Below are 14375 nucleotides of genomic sequence, written 5' to 3' on the forward strand. Positions count from 1 at the left end.
TGGTAACCATAATCTAGACACAATGCTATTATTGCTTTGATAGGAATGCAGTGGGGGATTAAACAACAGATCCGTTTAAAATGCTTTTGGTCAACTTTAAAATATGATTTTGATGCTATTCTGGGTAGCAGGGTTTTTATTATTTTAAAACATTATTGGTTTACTGGAAGAACTATAAACGGCAGACACTATCTTAGAAGGAGCATTTGTTCCTATGAAAAAGAGAAGAGGAAATGAATTTTCTAAGTAGTCCATTTTCTAAATGCATGATCTAAAAAAAAGTGTTTGCCTCTTTTATTATGTTCAATAACTCATATGAATAATTAGCTAAGATGTCCTTAATGGGATGACCTAGTATTATGGTTTCCTGCAAGGTACCCTTAACTTCTACTTTAGTTTTGTTTTTCTCTACCAACTACAAATAGTGTCCAAAGAAACATTGATATAAAGCACAGCAATAATAAAACTCTTTCAAGTGTTTTAAATGCAAAGATTTTGGGTACAATACTCAAGTTTTACATTTCACCAGAAATTGTCTTTATTTCCAGTTTGCCTCCTTTTATATTCAGTGAACAATTATGACAAAGCTCAGATGATTACCTCCTTTCTTAGAATTGAAATAGCATAACATATCATTCAAAACATTGTCAGGTGTTTCATTCTTTGAGGAAAAAGCTCCAGCTGAAACGAATGGGAATAGTATAAAAGTAACCATAAATATGTATTATGTGTGTGCAGCTCAAATCTCTTTCTCATCTACAACCTCAAGTTAGTTTCTTTCATAGTACTTAGATTTCTGATTGCTCTGCTCTTTGTTATGCTTCTCAGGCACAACCATTGGAAAATAGAGTAGTGCTTAACTTCTGTGGGCAGAACCCTTAAAGCACTAAGTAGCAGAGCAAATAGTGCTATATTTCTTCCGCACAGCAGTTGGAAAACCCGACTCTTTTATGACGGATGTGGTGCAGCTGACTGAAAAAGCACTGTAGAGCTTCTTGGTGGTGTTGCGCTTCTTTTCTGTATAGAGTTCCTCCTCTTCCAGTTTCTTTCGGATTTCAGAAATCTTTCCACACTCTACCAAATTGGAAATGTTAGGAAAGAAGACAAGATAGCTTTAAGATCTAATGAACTAACCAACTTAATTATTTGCAGTGGAATTCCCACAGCTGATAGGACGTAAAACAAACTTTCCTTCCCTGTTTGATAAGTATATATCTCTCCCTTAGATGTTTAGGAACAAATAATATAGCATGCAGTCTTGAGAGAGACAGGGTAGTTTAACCTTCTCTTCTTCCTAGGTGAGTTAGTGGGGCGCTCAATGCACTCAAAAGTTAGCCTTACAGGAGCTCAGTGATTCTGCCAAAGATGAGGACAGAGGGTGTAATCTGTTGACAGACAACATCCCTGCTTTTGCAAGACCTTTTAAACCTTGACCTATGCCCTTAGTGTATAGGAAAGTTCTGTGGAGATAGTAGATGTCTAGGAAAGAGATATTTCAGCAACAGCTATCATCTTCCAGTAAAGGAGAACATGGTAAGTGCCACACACAAGCAAGTTTATATACTTAATCTGTTTCACATTTAAATGTGGAACAATCATCCTGATTATTGCAGTACTTGTAACCACAACTGAAAGCTTTCTTCTTGTCTGATTTTTGTGTGTGGGTTTTTCTCTATATTCATAAATACAGAGCAACTAAATTGCCTAAGTCTGTTAATCTACCTAAGCAGAGGCTTGCTCCATTTCAGTTACAAAAGGATGGAACAGAGCTGTTTGGCTCCAATTTACTTGGCATGAAAGTCCCTACCTTTGAACCCTACAGTGAGATTGTTGCCACCCACTGTAACCCCTAAAGATCTGGAAGACTCTGAATGTTCTGTGAAGGGACTAGAGGATGCTGTCAGTGTCACACCTCACTTTAATGCCATGGCAGTAAGCAGGGGGAACCACCTGTGCTACATAGGGACTTACTTGTGCTCTTGCATTGGAGTTGGGAAGGTGATGCCCAATCCTGTGTGCACAGAGCACAGGAAATTGCATTAGGTATAATTATAATTGGAGGGAAGCTTGTTTTAGATGTGTTCTGACACCATCAAGATATTAATTCAATTTTCAAAAAGCAAATGAATGAAATTAGAATTCACATTGTAAACAAAAAGGCACTAAAATATTCATGCTCTTATACTTTTATGACAGACATAAATCCACCCTCCCCAAGATTTGCAAATACAGACATGAATTGATTGCTTATCTGCAATATAATGCAATTGTCAGAATACAGATATATACACCATTGCATAAAAATGAAATTGCTGTATTGTGTCAGAAGAGGTGTAATGGGTTCACATATTAATTCTTATGGGCAGACACCAAAGGGTATGAATTTTTTACAAGCTATCACTCTTTCTACTGAAGTAACATTAATATTCAGTCACTCATAAACTTTTACAGCCTTTTGTGTGTATGTAAATAATGCAGAGGCTATTTCAGCAGTCTGTCTGAAATAGTATCCCTGTATTTTGCAGTGGGTATGTTTATGACCCCATGGCATGGACACTATTTGCACAGATGTGGCATTATTCAGTCTGAACAGAATGTGTGGTAAAATAATTTATATGGACTCCACATAGCAGCAGGTCTATTGAAGAGACTGGTGCCACTGAGAGTAACTGCATATATTTGGTTGATGTGCCATTCTATGGAAAAAATAGCATATCAAATGCTTGGTGTAACTATGTAGAAAGTCCTAGACACCAGTGGTTTGGATTTGCTTCAGCTTCAGTACCAATTATACTATATATGCATATAAGGTTGGCCAAACCTGAAGGTGTGGCCAACAAATCAAAAAGAAACACAAGGAACAGGCCAAAGATTTGCAAATTTTCAAAATCTGACTACTGCTGTCAAAGGGTTGTAAACCATGCTTCATAGACTATAGAAATATATGTAGCAGAAAAATATAGACCCTGGCTGTATTATTGCTAACAATATAACCATCCTGTATTGCAACGGGTTGCACTAGATTACCCTTGGGGTCCCTTCAATGAGTCTGTGATCATTATTAATCTACAGAATAATCTCAAGGTGATGTACAATAAAAACAGCAAAAACTAATAAAAACTCTCAAGAAGCATAAATTTTAAACAAAGCTAAAACTACTAAACAGACATTCACAGAAAAGATCCATTTATCCAGTTGGGGAAGCCTATCGGAACAAAAATGTCTTCAATTGTTTCCAGAAAGTGCAGGTGGAGGCCTGTCATAGTGAGATGAACACTATTCCATAGAAGGGGCAGCCACACTCAAAGCCCTGATCTGAGCAGGCTTCTGAGATCTTTGGAATTTACAGAAGAAATTTGCCAACAGACCACAGTGATCTACTGGGTATATAAGGGCTAAGGCGGTCTCTCAAGCAAGCTAGTCCTAAACTTTATAAGGCCTTATATGTTAGAACCAACTCTTTGAATGTAGGCGAGTAGCATATCGGCAGCCAGTACAAATCCTGCAAGCAACCTAGTCTTGGCAGGCTGCAGCAGCTGCAGATTCCAGACCAACCCCAAGGACAGCCCTGCAAAGAGCACATTGCAGTAATCAAGCCATGAGGTTACTGGTGCATGCACAACTGTGTGCAAGCTATCCTGATCCAGGAATAGCCAGTTATCTTAGCAACTGAAGTTGGTAAAATGAGGTAGGTATCCGAGGTAGGTATCTTGAGCCTCATCCACCGCTATAGGTGTTAACAGTCTTGGCCCACCCTGAAGAGTTCTGCTGGCCAATTTCTTGAGGACACAGTGGAAGCAGCAAAATAGGTTGCCTTTGCTGCTTTCACTGCCATGCAGCAAGCATGGTTATGTGCTCTTAATGCATGTTCAGTCGTCTTTGCAATAGTATTTCCGTCACCTGCTTTCTGGCAATCACCCAGCCTGTTTCACTGCATGTAGTTCCCCAGTGTACCAGGAAGCCAAATATGCTCCACATTGTCAGAGAGGGCACTCAGGAGCAATCATATCTCTGGTCCTCTGCATCTTAGTGCCCTTAGTGAGACAAGGGCCTTCTCAAGATCACCATTTCTATCCACCAGAATATCTCCCAGAGCATTCAAGAATCCATTGGACTCAAGTCTCCAGATGCGAGCCATTCTAACAGGTTTCCCAGTGCTAAAGGGGTAAGTTGGTACTTTTCACCAGGAAGTGGTCTGACCATGACAGTGGGATCATCCGAGAGCAAAGGAAATAAACATGGTGCCCTCTAGATGTTGTAGACTATAGCTCCCATCATCACTGACCATTGACCGTTGGCCATAATGGCTGGGGGCTGTTGGAAATTCACAACATTTGGAGGGTAACAGGTTGTCCTAGAAATTATTAATTCAGTAAGTCAATACAGTCATACCTCATGTTATGTCCGCTTCATGTTACGTTCTTTCAGGTTACGTCCTGCGGCAATCCGGAAGTACCAGAAAGGGTTACTTCTGGGTTTTGCCGCTCGCACATGCGCATAAGCAGTGAATCACAACCCGCGCATGCACAGACATGCCACTGAGGGTTGCACTCTTTTCATGTTGCGAACGGGCCTCCGGAACGGATCCTGTTCGCAACCAGAGGTACCACTGTATTAGTGCAACTTCACTATGGTGTTCATATAGAAATATATAAGATTGTGTTTTACATACATTTCATCTTTCTTCTGAGCAGGCAGGCATAGGCTTGTGGTGTAAAGCATTTTAAAATGTGTGCATATTGTGCATAGCTGCTACCAAAATTTACAATGATTAACTGGATTGAGCTAACAGGATTTAATGTCATAAGGAAGTATTTTTATCTTCTCATATGGCCTGCTCTTTGGAAGCAATACAAACTACTTTGATGCCTGTAGGATATGAAACATATTTGACTAATGCACTCTTCCCTATATAGTTGTCTCAGTGTGGTGGTTTTGTTTCCAGGTATTGTTAGAACTTGATGTTATAATTCTGTAGCTTCTGCTAGTTCATCAGGCTACATTATTGCTTGTTTAGCCATCAGGTATGTATATACTATACTGGATTAGGCAACGATATGTGAAAAAAGAGATGTAAAACTTCATTATCATTGGTTACCTGTAAAACATCATCCCAATTTTTTATTCAAAGACTTAAGGGGAAATGGTAGTAAATGGATAGGAGAGTTTAAAAACAGGTTTCAAAGAAGAAAATTTTATTATGCTTTCTTTGAAGGACAGATTGTTGGAGTTTGTCTGGAACTGCCTGGAAAAAAAGACAGCTTTCTTTAAGAAAAAACCCCCTGAGCAATTCACTGTTGGAGACTGTGGTATCTACAAACCTATATAACCATGATGTCTCAGGAATCAGTCAAATAAGTCACTGAAGCTAATGTTTATATTTCACTGATGGTAGGTTAGTTTAAACCAATTCCAAAAGCAATCAAAGCTAATAATTCTTATGACCAGCTCTTTATCAACATTAAATAGATTTCTCCCAGTTTGTTTATGACATAAATGAGTAAAAAGCATCTGTCAGGATCATATTCTACACACATTTCAGAGAAAAGGTCACTTAAAAAACTATTTTCTTACCAGAACTATAAATTTATAAAAAGCTGAATTCATTGAATTTTTTTATATGTAACACAGACAAAATCAAATGTGTTTTAAAAATCAGCTATACCTAGCAATTTCTCTCAGTACTGGTTGTGGCTGAAAATATCTATAGATTGAGTGCACAATATTTCCCCCCCCCCCCCCACAAGTCCAGCTGTGTCCAGACCTCATGCTCAGGTCTGTAATACTTCTGGGCCAAGGGCATATTGAGAAGGGGGACCACTAATGACTATATGAGTTATATACCTGGGTGCACTTCAAGAAATGACTGGCTTGCACATGTCCAAGGGTCTTGCCTGAGAGGGAGGGGAAAGGCCTGATGAATTGCTCCCTAAGATTTCAGGCATTGCCAGTGATTTCTTGTTGTTTTTAATCTAAGCATTTATTCCTTTATTTTACATTAACCCTAAGGATGATACCAACTGTCATTTTCCTGAGAATAATAAAGACTTAGAACTGAGTTGAATTTTACATATCAGAAAGCAAAACATACCTGGTGAGTTATGTATTAAAGAAATATGCTGATAGCTAGATATTTCTTCACAGATTTCACTGGGATCTGCAAATTGGTCGTTTTGCTTTTGGCTTCTGGCATTATGCCTTTGCTTAAATTGTTGATCGACCAAAGCCGTAACTTGGTCCCTGAGGCTAGCATTATTCTTTTGGAGACGGCGCGCTTCAAACTGCAACACATCTCTCTCGTTCTCTGTAGAGCGTACTTCATTTTCCATCAGCAGGAGCTGCTCGCTCAGTAGTCTTGTTTTATTTCTGCAGTCAGAAGCCTCCTGTTTATATGCATTCAGCTCCTTTTTAAGAACGTGGTTTTCGTCTGTCATGTCTGCTACTACCATTCTCATCCTCTCACACTCTCGTTCCATGTTTGACAAGTTAGTTTTCAAAACTCCAATTTCTATTTTTGTACTTTTGCGTTCCATCAGAAGTTTTTCCTCAGTATTAGTTCTGCCTGACTGGGCCTCTTCAAGCCCCTTCTGCAGGACTTCTTTCACAGTGAGCACCTCCTGCAATGCCTTTTCAAGACTCTGTTTTTCATCTTTAAGCGACTGTGTCATCCTAATAAGAGCCTCCAGATTCGATAGTGTCGTTTTCTCATTTATCTTCAGTTGTTGCATTTCATTCTGGTTTTCTCCAACCACCTTTTCTAACAAACCCTTGTTGTCTGTTAGCTGAAGTACTTCCCCGCCTAGCTTCTTATTTTCTTCTTGAAGGGTTGAAACTTGTTTTTCCAAATTTTTTAAGGACACAATCAGATCGCTTTTTTCATGTGTGGAAAAAGCCAAGGTTTCCTGTGTTTTCTGGTCTTTCTGTTGTAAATCATTTATCTCAGACATCATACGTTGATTCTCAGAATAAAGCTGCTCCTGCTTTTCTTCCAGAGCTGACTTTTGCTGTTGAAACTCCTTGCATTTCTTCAGTAGTCTTTTCACTTCTTTCAGGCATTCCTTGCAATCTTCTTCAGATTTAACTAGCCTTTCTTGAAGGCTATTCTTCTCATCATGCAAATCCTTGATTTGCTTCTGATATTTTGAATTTTGCTCTGTCAGAGACTGTATAACGTCAGTAAGAGGTTTCGATTCATTTTCATCTTCATGGCTCATCACCTTATTACAGACATGTTGAGATTCTCTGTCAGATGTCTCTAACCATCTGACTTTTTTAGCATATTCATCAGACACAGCACCACAGAATTCCTGATGCTTTCTGAGCTCTTGGTTTGTGCTAAGCTGCTGCCTTGGTTGGTCTATCTTTGTTGGTCTGTATTTGGACAGGAAATTCATCTGCCGCTTTCTATCATATGCTGCTTGTGCAATATTTTCTTTAATATGCAACTCATCGGAATCCTCTAGTTCTGAAATCCCCCTAGGTTTAAAATCCTCATATGACATTCCCTTTTCTATTAGATCCTGTTCTGACAGATAACCAGAATCATTGTCTTTACCACTCATAACATTAGGAGAGTTTTGAAGTTCAAAAGTAAATAGTTCATGCTTACATGTCTGTTTGCCGTCCTCTTTCGTATCCTTGAAAGAAGAACTCACACTCTCAGTCAAGGACTCCTCTTCTTCCTCCTCATACTTACGGAATGCCACACACACTTTAGGTTCATCCTGATTTTTCTTCTCCCTTCGAAGAGTCCTCTCTTCTGCTTCCAAACCAACAAAAGATGGGGAGGAAAAGTTGTTGGCAGACCTCTTCAATATTTGGTCAGTATTCCAAGGCAGAATACCTTTATTTCTACACGTTGGGGCATGGTTTTCAACTGTTATATATTTTGATAGAACCTGATCTGGAATGCGTTCACCTGTGACCGGCTTTCCAAATACAGTGTTGAAATTGGTTTGTAGACAATTACTGGCACCTGGTCTGTTACCAAGATGAAGTTTTTTCTTCAATGGAAGCGCTTCTTGATGCCCTCTTGGCTGAGAGACGGAGAAAGGGATGACAGTCAGATCAGAAGGCCTTCAGTATTTAACAACCGAGGAAACATAGCTAGGAACCACCAATGAGTTGCATAGAGTGGCTATTTTCAAAAGGGAATATAGGTTTTGATACAGATTTTATTCCACAGAATCACTGCCTCCTGACATCTGCACCTTTCTCTCTTTGCAACTGTCTGAACAGCATTTGAAAGTATGCTAGTTCTCCCCAATTTATGACCTCTAGTTACTGCCTCCCTTTCCTTTTGTGTCCCTTCTCCTCTCCTTTCCATCTTGAGTTCTTGTGTGTGGGTGCTTGTTTTTAAGATGGTAGGGCTGTGGGCAGGGTTGGTTTGTTTGAATATAATCATTGTACACTATCTAGCTTTTAAGGCATTTTAAAAATCATTAATAGTAGGGAAAAGCAAAGAGTGATTCAACAAGGAATTGGGTTGTGCACAGATGCAGTTTGCGACCGCTTGGGACAGACCCTGGAGAGAAGGAGCCATAGAGTGTGGTGGGAAGGTGGGGACCTTCAGTCCTTGCAACTGTTTCATTGGGGCAAGACCTACTGGGATCACTAGGCCTGTGCTGTTTGGTTTCTTTGAATAAAGAGCTACCATGTTTTTGTTTTATTGCTGACCTACGCCTGACTCTAGCTCCTGACCTCAGGAAACTGGGGCATTTATGTCCAATATTATCACAAAGTCAAGGAGAATTATATCCTAAGTGGCAGTACACCTGCTCCCTACTTTATGGAGCACTGTGGTGCATATTACATGGACTGCTCTCTGGATCAGCAATGATGGTAAATTCAGCTGAGGGATTAGTTCCTTTGAACCGTAAAATGCCATTATATAATTATTGTCAGCAAAACAAAACAAAGCAAAACAACCCCACATACCATAGTAGTGTTGATAGGCGAGCTGGTCAAAAGTAAATTGTCTGGAATAAATTCTGGGCTCTTCATATCAGTTATATTTTTATTAAGTATATGGTTGATTTCAGACTGAACCTGAAGAAACAGGAAGTGAGATAGTTATTCTTATCCTGCTTTCATCCTGTTTATATTGGTTTAAAGGCAGAGGTGGAAGGTTTGGCCCTCAAGACATTGTTGGACTCCAGCTTGTATCATCCCCAAGAAGCATGGCCAATAGTCAAGGATGATGGGAATTGTATTAGCCCGCTAATATTGAGAGAACCACACCCACGTTTTAAGCCTGGTAGCAACTTATTTTTATTCTTAAAAATACTTGAGTACAAATGTATGCATGTCACTTACTCAGAAGTAAGTTCCACTGCGTTCAGTGGGACTTACCACCACCCAACCCTACAGCATTTGCAGAATTTAAATATTTAGTATTACTGATTATCAGATGTGTTGCTGGATAGCAAACCATGGTATCTCTGGCTATAATATTTACCTCTGGAAAAAAACAACAATAATATTTATATATGCATATATTGTGGGCAAGCATGACCAGTCCCTTCTTGCTTCCACAATGGGAAAACCCCAAAGTTTATCAGAACTTTGATATATACGTATAACCATATCTTGTAGGAATGGGAATTGTTGGAAAAAGTAAAGGGAAGGTGATTTGACACTTGAAACGGCCTTCTTCACCACAGGCATTTATACAAAGTGTCCAATAGCCAGTCAGCTGCAATTTATCTACTATCTGGAATTGGGGAACCAAGTGGCAGATGATCATGCAAGGAATTTTGAGAGGATGAGGTGATCCAGAGCAGGAGAATAACAAGAAAAAGTTGACATGTAAAAGCAACATGCGAATATTAGAGGCCTTTAGAAAGGTTGTGTATTGAATGAGGAATTAAACCTTGTTTAGGGCTTGGTCTTACCATGCTGACATTCTGCAAAGTTTGTTGTCGAAGGGCTTGAAATGAATCCAACTGCTGTTGTAAGATCTATATTGTAAAATTAATTAATTAGACATATTCTGCAATAGTCTGCACTTTTTCTTCCTATGCCTAGATTGTGATCTTTACTTGCTATTTATTATCTTACCAGATATAAACTGCATACCATTGTAGCAGGAGGAAATTGTTGAAGGTATGGCAGGGCACAATGGCAGAGCCAAATCCAGGCCTGATCACTGATCTAACTCCAAGCTGGCGCAGCCATCAGGCCCAGATCAGGTCTCATGCCACTTCACAACAGTACTGAGACCTGCTCAGAATCCTATGGATCCCATGCCAGCTCAGCGCTGCCCCCAGAACACATTTTGAGTTTTTCCACTGACTCCTGCTGGTGGGACTCCTCTTTGCTGGCTGGCTGAACTGGACAGAGAAGGAATTTGATTGCTCTGTTAGACAGTGATCTCTCTTTAGGCCATGTACAGTTTTGAAAACAGTTGATCTAGGTATATTTGATATCTGTACTGTACATGTTGAATTCTGTACTATGTTCACAACATTGCTGCCAAAAGAAAAGTCTTATCTTTGCATCGGGTTATCCAAATGTTTCAGGATAATGAGGCAAGCCCGTTCTCTCTTTATCTTAAAGAAACGCAAACATTAAAAACCTACCTGTACAGGGCTGCCTTCAGATGTCTTCGAAAAGTCAGATAAATATTTAATCCCTTGACATCTGATGGGAGGATGTTCCACAGGGCGGGCACCACTACTGAGAAGGCCCTCTGCCTGGTTTCCTGTAACCTTGCAATGAGGGAACCCCCAGAAGGCCCTTGGAGCTGGATCTCAGTGTCCAGACTGAACAATGGGGGTAGAGACACTCCTTGAGGTATACAGGGCCAAAGCCATTTAGGGCTTTAAAAGTTAGCACCAATACTTTTAATTATGCTCAGAAATGTACTGGGAGCCAATGTAGATCTTTTAGGACTGATGTTATATGGTCCAGGCGGCTACTCCCTGTCACCAGTGTGGCAGCCGCATTCTGGTTTAGTTATAGTTTCTGAGTCACCTTCAAAGGTAACCCCATGTAGAGTGCATTGTAGTAGTTCAAGCAGGAGGTAACCAGAGCATGTAAAATTATGGCGATCCAGTGTGCAGGCAAGTAGGGTCCCAGCTGGTGTACCTGATGGAGCTGGTAGACAGCTGCAGGAGCACAGGCTGGACAATCCTAACAACATATTATGTAAGAACAAGGGAACAGCCTAAAGAACTTTAGTAAGGTTAAAATCCATACTGAACCACCTTCTCTTCTAGCCATTATGTATGTATTTTAGCAAGGATATTATCCCTCAGCCAGCCACCCAAAATCCAAAACAGATAAACTTACTTTTAATGCTGATGGTGGCTGGACTTGCCCATCTCTTCCTGAAGCAGATTTATCTGAAAAATCAGTGCAATAAGCCCTGAAGAATATAATGTTGGAATGTCTGGAGGCTTTAAACTTTAGTACTTTGACCAGGAGTGGAGAATCTATGACCCTTGAGATGCTATTGGACTCCAACCCCATCAGCCCCAGCTAGCATGGTCAGTGGTCAGCAATGGTAGGAGCTCAACAGCTTTTGGAAGACTACGTAATCACTACCCCTGACCTATACCAAGAGTGTGTTCCCTAAATCAAGAACATCTTAATGCATATTTACACTTGTTCCTTCTGACATTCTGTATTTTTATGTGCCTCTTTCGTTCTTAGTAAGCATATTCAGTATTCATGCCAAAGTGGGAACAAATATAAGTTACTTTTTTGTTACCTCCATAAAAGTCATAATTTCTAAGGCTTGGAAATTTACATATTAAAGGTCCTAAGCCTGTTTGAAACACTATATCCAGCAGTAAATTTGCCATCGTATAATCTGGTTGATACTAGAAGATATTCCAGAATATTTTATTCCTGAGAAATAGAGAAAAATATATGAACAGACCTGCCACTGGATAGCTCAGGCAGTAGAGCATGAGACTCTTAATCTCAGGGTTGTGGGTTCCAGCCCCACGTTGGGCAAAAAGATTCTTGCTGTGCAGGGGCTTGTAATTCTACAGTTCTATGATTCTCTCAACTGAGTCCATGTCTTTATATGTCAAATGTTCCACAGCCATAAGGAATCATTTATGGTGCACAGCTTGTTGCTTTTGTGTAATAGTATTCAACAGGGTCAAAGAAGATGTGTTCTCCCGCCAGTTTAGCCTTTGTTGCTGTGGCTGACTTAAACCCTCCTCCCCCAATTGGCTTTTGCCCATGGAGGGTGAAACCGACAGCCCTCCCTCCCTCCCTCCCATTCATTTCTCCCCATGTGTCATATCTTTGTGGGCCATCTTAGTACTGATTTTGGTAAGCCCCTCCAACAGCCTTTTAAACCAGTGTTTCCCAAACTTGGATCTCCAGCTGGTTTTTTGCACCACAACTCCCATCATCCCTATAGCTAGCAGGACCCGTGGCCAGGGATGATGGGAATTGTAGCCCCCAAACTGCTGGAGACCCACATTTGGGAGACACTGTTTTAAACTAAAGTGCAGGGGTACAAATCCCATAAATAAATAAGTGACATTGCCCTGCTGACCACAGGAAAAAGAAAATTGGCACTCAGTGGCACCTTAGTTCTGGAGGTTGGGGACAGCTGTGGAAATGAAGTACTTTACCGCTGGTTACTGCTAGAGTAAGTAGTTTGGGGAGAGAGGTGCAAGGGCGCATCCGGGTGCTGAAGTCTGTTAGTAATGATTTTTTAAAAAACTGTTATTTTCACATTATGATGGAGGAAGGGTGCAGGGAAACATCTCACAGAGGGTGGGCACAATAACCCACCACGGCGCTGTGCTGTTGCAGGAAATTACATCATTGCCCATCGCAGCATCCCTACACCAACCAGGGAGGAGGACAGGGCAGCATTTTCAACAACAATAATAAAAGTGTCATCATAGGCCTGTCGACGTCCAGGTGAGAGGAGTCGGCTCACCTGCAGCTGAGGCGTCTTGGCGCCCCACGGGAGAGCCTTTCTCTTCCTCCCTCAGCCTCCCGAAATTGGGGGCGCTCGTCCTGCCGCACTCCTGGGTTCCTGCAACGCAGTTTGCGTTAATACTGTTAATATAGATGTCTCCTGCCGGAAGCTTTCCCCGCCCGCCCGGCTAACTTTTAACCCCTCCCCGCTCCCTCCTGACTCACTATAGCCAACACCGGCTCTCATCATTCCTCCTCGCGTGCGCCCGCACGATCCTAGTCCCATTCAAACTGAGGCTCTCAGGCTTTCTAACCGCCACTCGGCTACCTGGGGTTGCTAAGGAACGTGTTTCCATAGAGACGGGGGGGGGGGCGCGCGCGCGCGAGGGAAGGTTGCTTGTGCAGCGTCCTCTACGTCACGCGTCGTTTCGCTACGCCCCCTGGAGGCCGCGCGCTACCACTGCAGGATTCTGAGGTAAATTCTGAGGTAGATTCGAAAAGTTGGAATAACCGTCATTTTAGATGTTCGTTAAACGGATTTTGTCACCTGGGGAGTTGTAGAGCAAAGCACCTGAGCACCCAGGGGGGAGGGACACACAGTATTATGAGTTCCTAAAAGGTAGGTTAATTGTGTCAGAGTCATTTGTTCGAAAAGGTGGTTCTTGTTCTTGTTTTATTTTGCCTTTTAAGACCCAAGCCTTCTCAAGGCTGGTGGCACTATGCAAAATAAGAAATCCCAGATTGAAACATTACTGCAATAAGTATAGAAGAATCCGTAGAATAGAATCAGATTGAAATTCTGCCAGTCAGTAAACCAGTATGTAATAATAATAATAATAATAATGGCTTTTTTTTTTTTTAGTCAGAACTCGATGGAACTCAGATCTGGCACCTCTCAGGTGGGTGCCATTGCCATTATAAGAGAACGAGGGAGAAGTTCATGGTGAGTTCCGGCACCTTTTTTCCGATAAAAATAGCACTAATAATAATAATAATAATAATAATAATAATAATAAAGTTTTATCTGTTTGAAAACTTCAAAAAAAGGAAACCAAAGTTGAGGGGGAGGTTAGAGAGTTCCTAAAATTATAAAGATCTGAAAACCAGGGACACTATTTCTTGGTTATTTTGAGTTCAGGTCTCTTAAACTACAGGAAATATTGTAATGTAGCCCCACTATTAAGGGTCTCCAAATAGTTCTAGCATTTAGAGCACGGTTAGCAAACCCTTCCTACACCTGTTCCACAGCAGCTGAGGAGTCCAACCAACTGGGCTCGATCCCAACAATATTATACAACAGCGTATATGTTACTGCTATATTTAAAAGTTTACTCTGCATTGTGGTTTTGCAGGTACCTTTGTTTGTTATAATGGTTTTGACTAGCATATAAAATTAGACCTGGCATGATGTCACCATTGTCGTGTGGTAGCAGCAGCAACACTTCTCCTTTCCATTTCAGTAGATTCTTATAGAGAACAAAAAG

At 40.9% G+C, this 14375-nt stretch overlaps 1 protein-coding gene and 1 long non-coding RNA gene across 5 annotated transcripts in view; one reads left to right on the top strand and one right to left on the bottom strand.

Moving 5' to 3' along the window:
* Nucleotides 1–508: 508 nt before the first annotated feature.
* On the bottom strand, nt 509–13221 carry CCDC110 (coiled-coil domain containing 110). Its single transcript, XM_077934268.1, has 7 exons — nt 13117–13221; nt 12911–13009; nt 11293–11345; nt 9894–9959; nt 8938–9048; nt 6092–8036; nt 509–1074 (listed from the first exon to the last, which is right to left on the bottom strand). Exons 1-7 carry the CDS (start codon nt 13175–13177, stop codon nt 887–889), a joined length of 2523 nt encoding a protein of 840 aa, XP_077790394.1. The 5' UTR covers nt 13178–13221; the 3' UTR covers nt 509–886.
* LOC114604632 (uncharacterized) overlaps nt 13003–14375 on the top strand; it is a 105939-nt gene continuing 104566 nt past the window's right edge. For 3 of the 4 annotated variants that reach the window (XR_013394260.1, XR_013394258.1, XR_013394257.1), the window contains exons 1-2: nt 13384–13510; nt 13754–13834. This is a non-coding gene — a long non-coding RNA (uncharacterized LOC114604632). The other variant, XR_013394259.1, reaches the window with a different exon arrangement.

Source organism: Podarcis muralis, chromosome 9 (genome assembly GCF_964188315.1).
Source record: "Podarcis muralis chromosome 9, rPodMur119.hap1.1, whole genome shotgun sequence".
Taxonomy (NCBI): Eukaryota; Metazoa; Chordata; class Lepidosauria; order Squamata; family Lacertidae; genus Podarcis; species Podarcis muralis.

Coding starts and splice junctions, on each gene's coding strand:
- CCDC110 (XM_077934268.1), bottom strand. CDS start 13,177: ATGGGACTAGGATCGTGCGGGCGCACGCGAGGAGGAATGATGAGAGCC. Junction 9,049..9,893: donor CTTTGCAGAATGTCAGCATG/GTAAGACCAAGC, acceptor CTGTTTCTTCAG/GTTCAGTCTGAAATCAACCA. Junction 8,037..8,937: donor CGCCTATCAACACTACTATG/GTATGTGGGGTT, acceptor TCCGTCTCTCAG/CCAAGAGGGCATCAAGAAGC.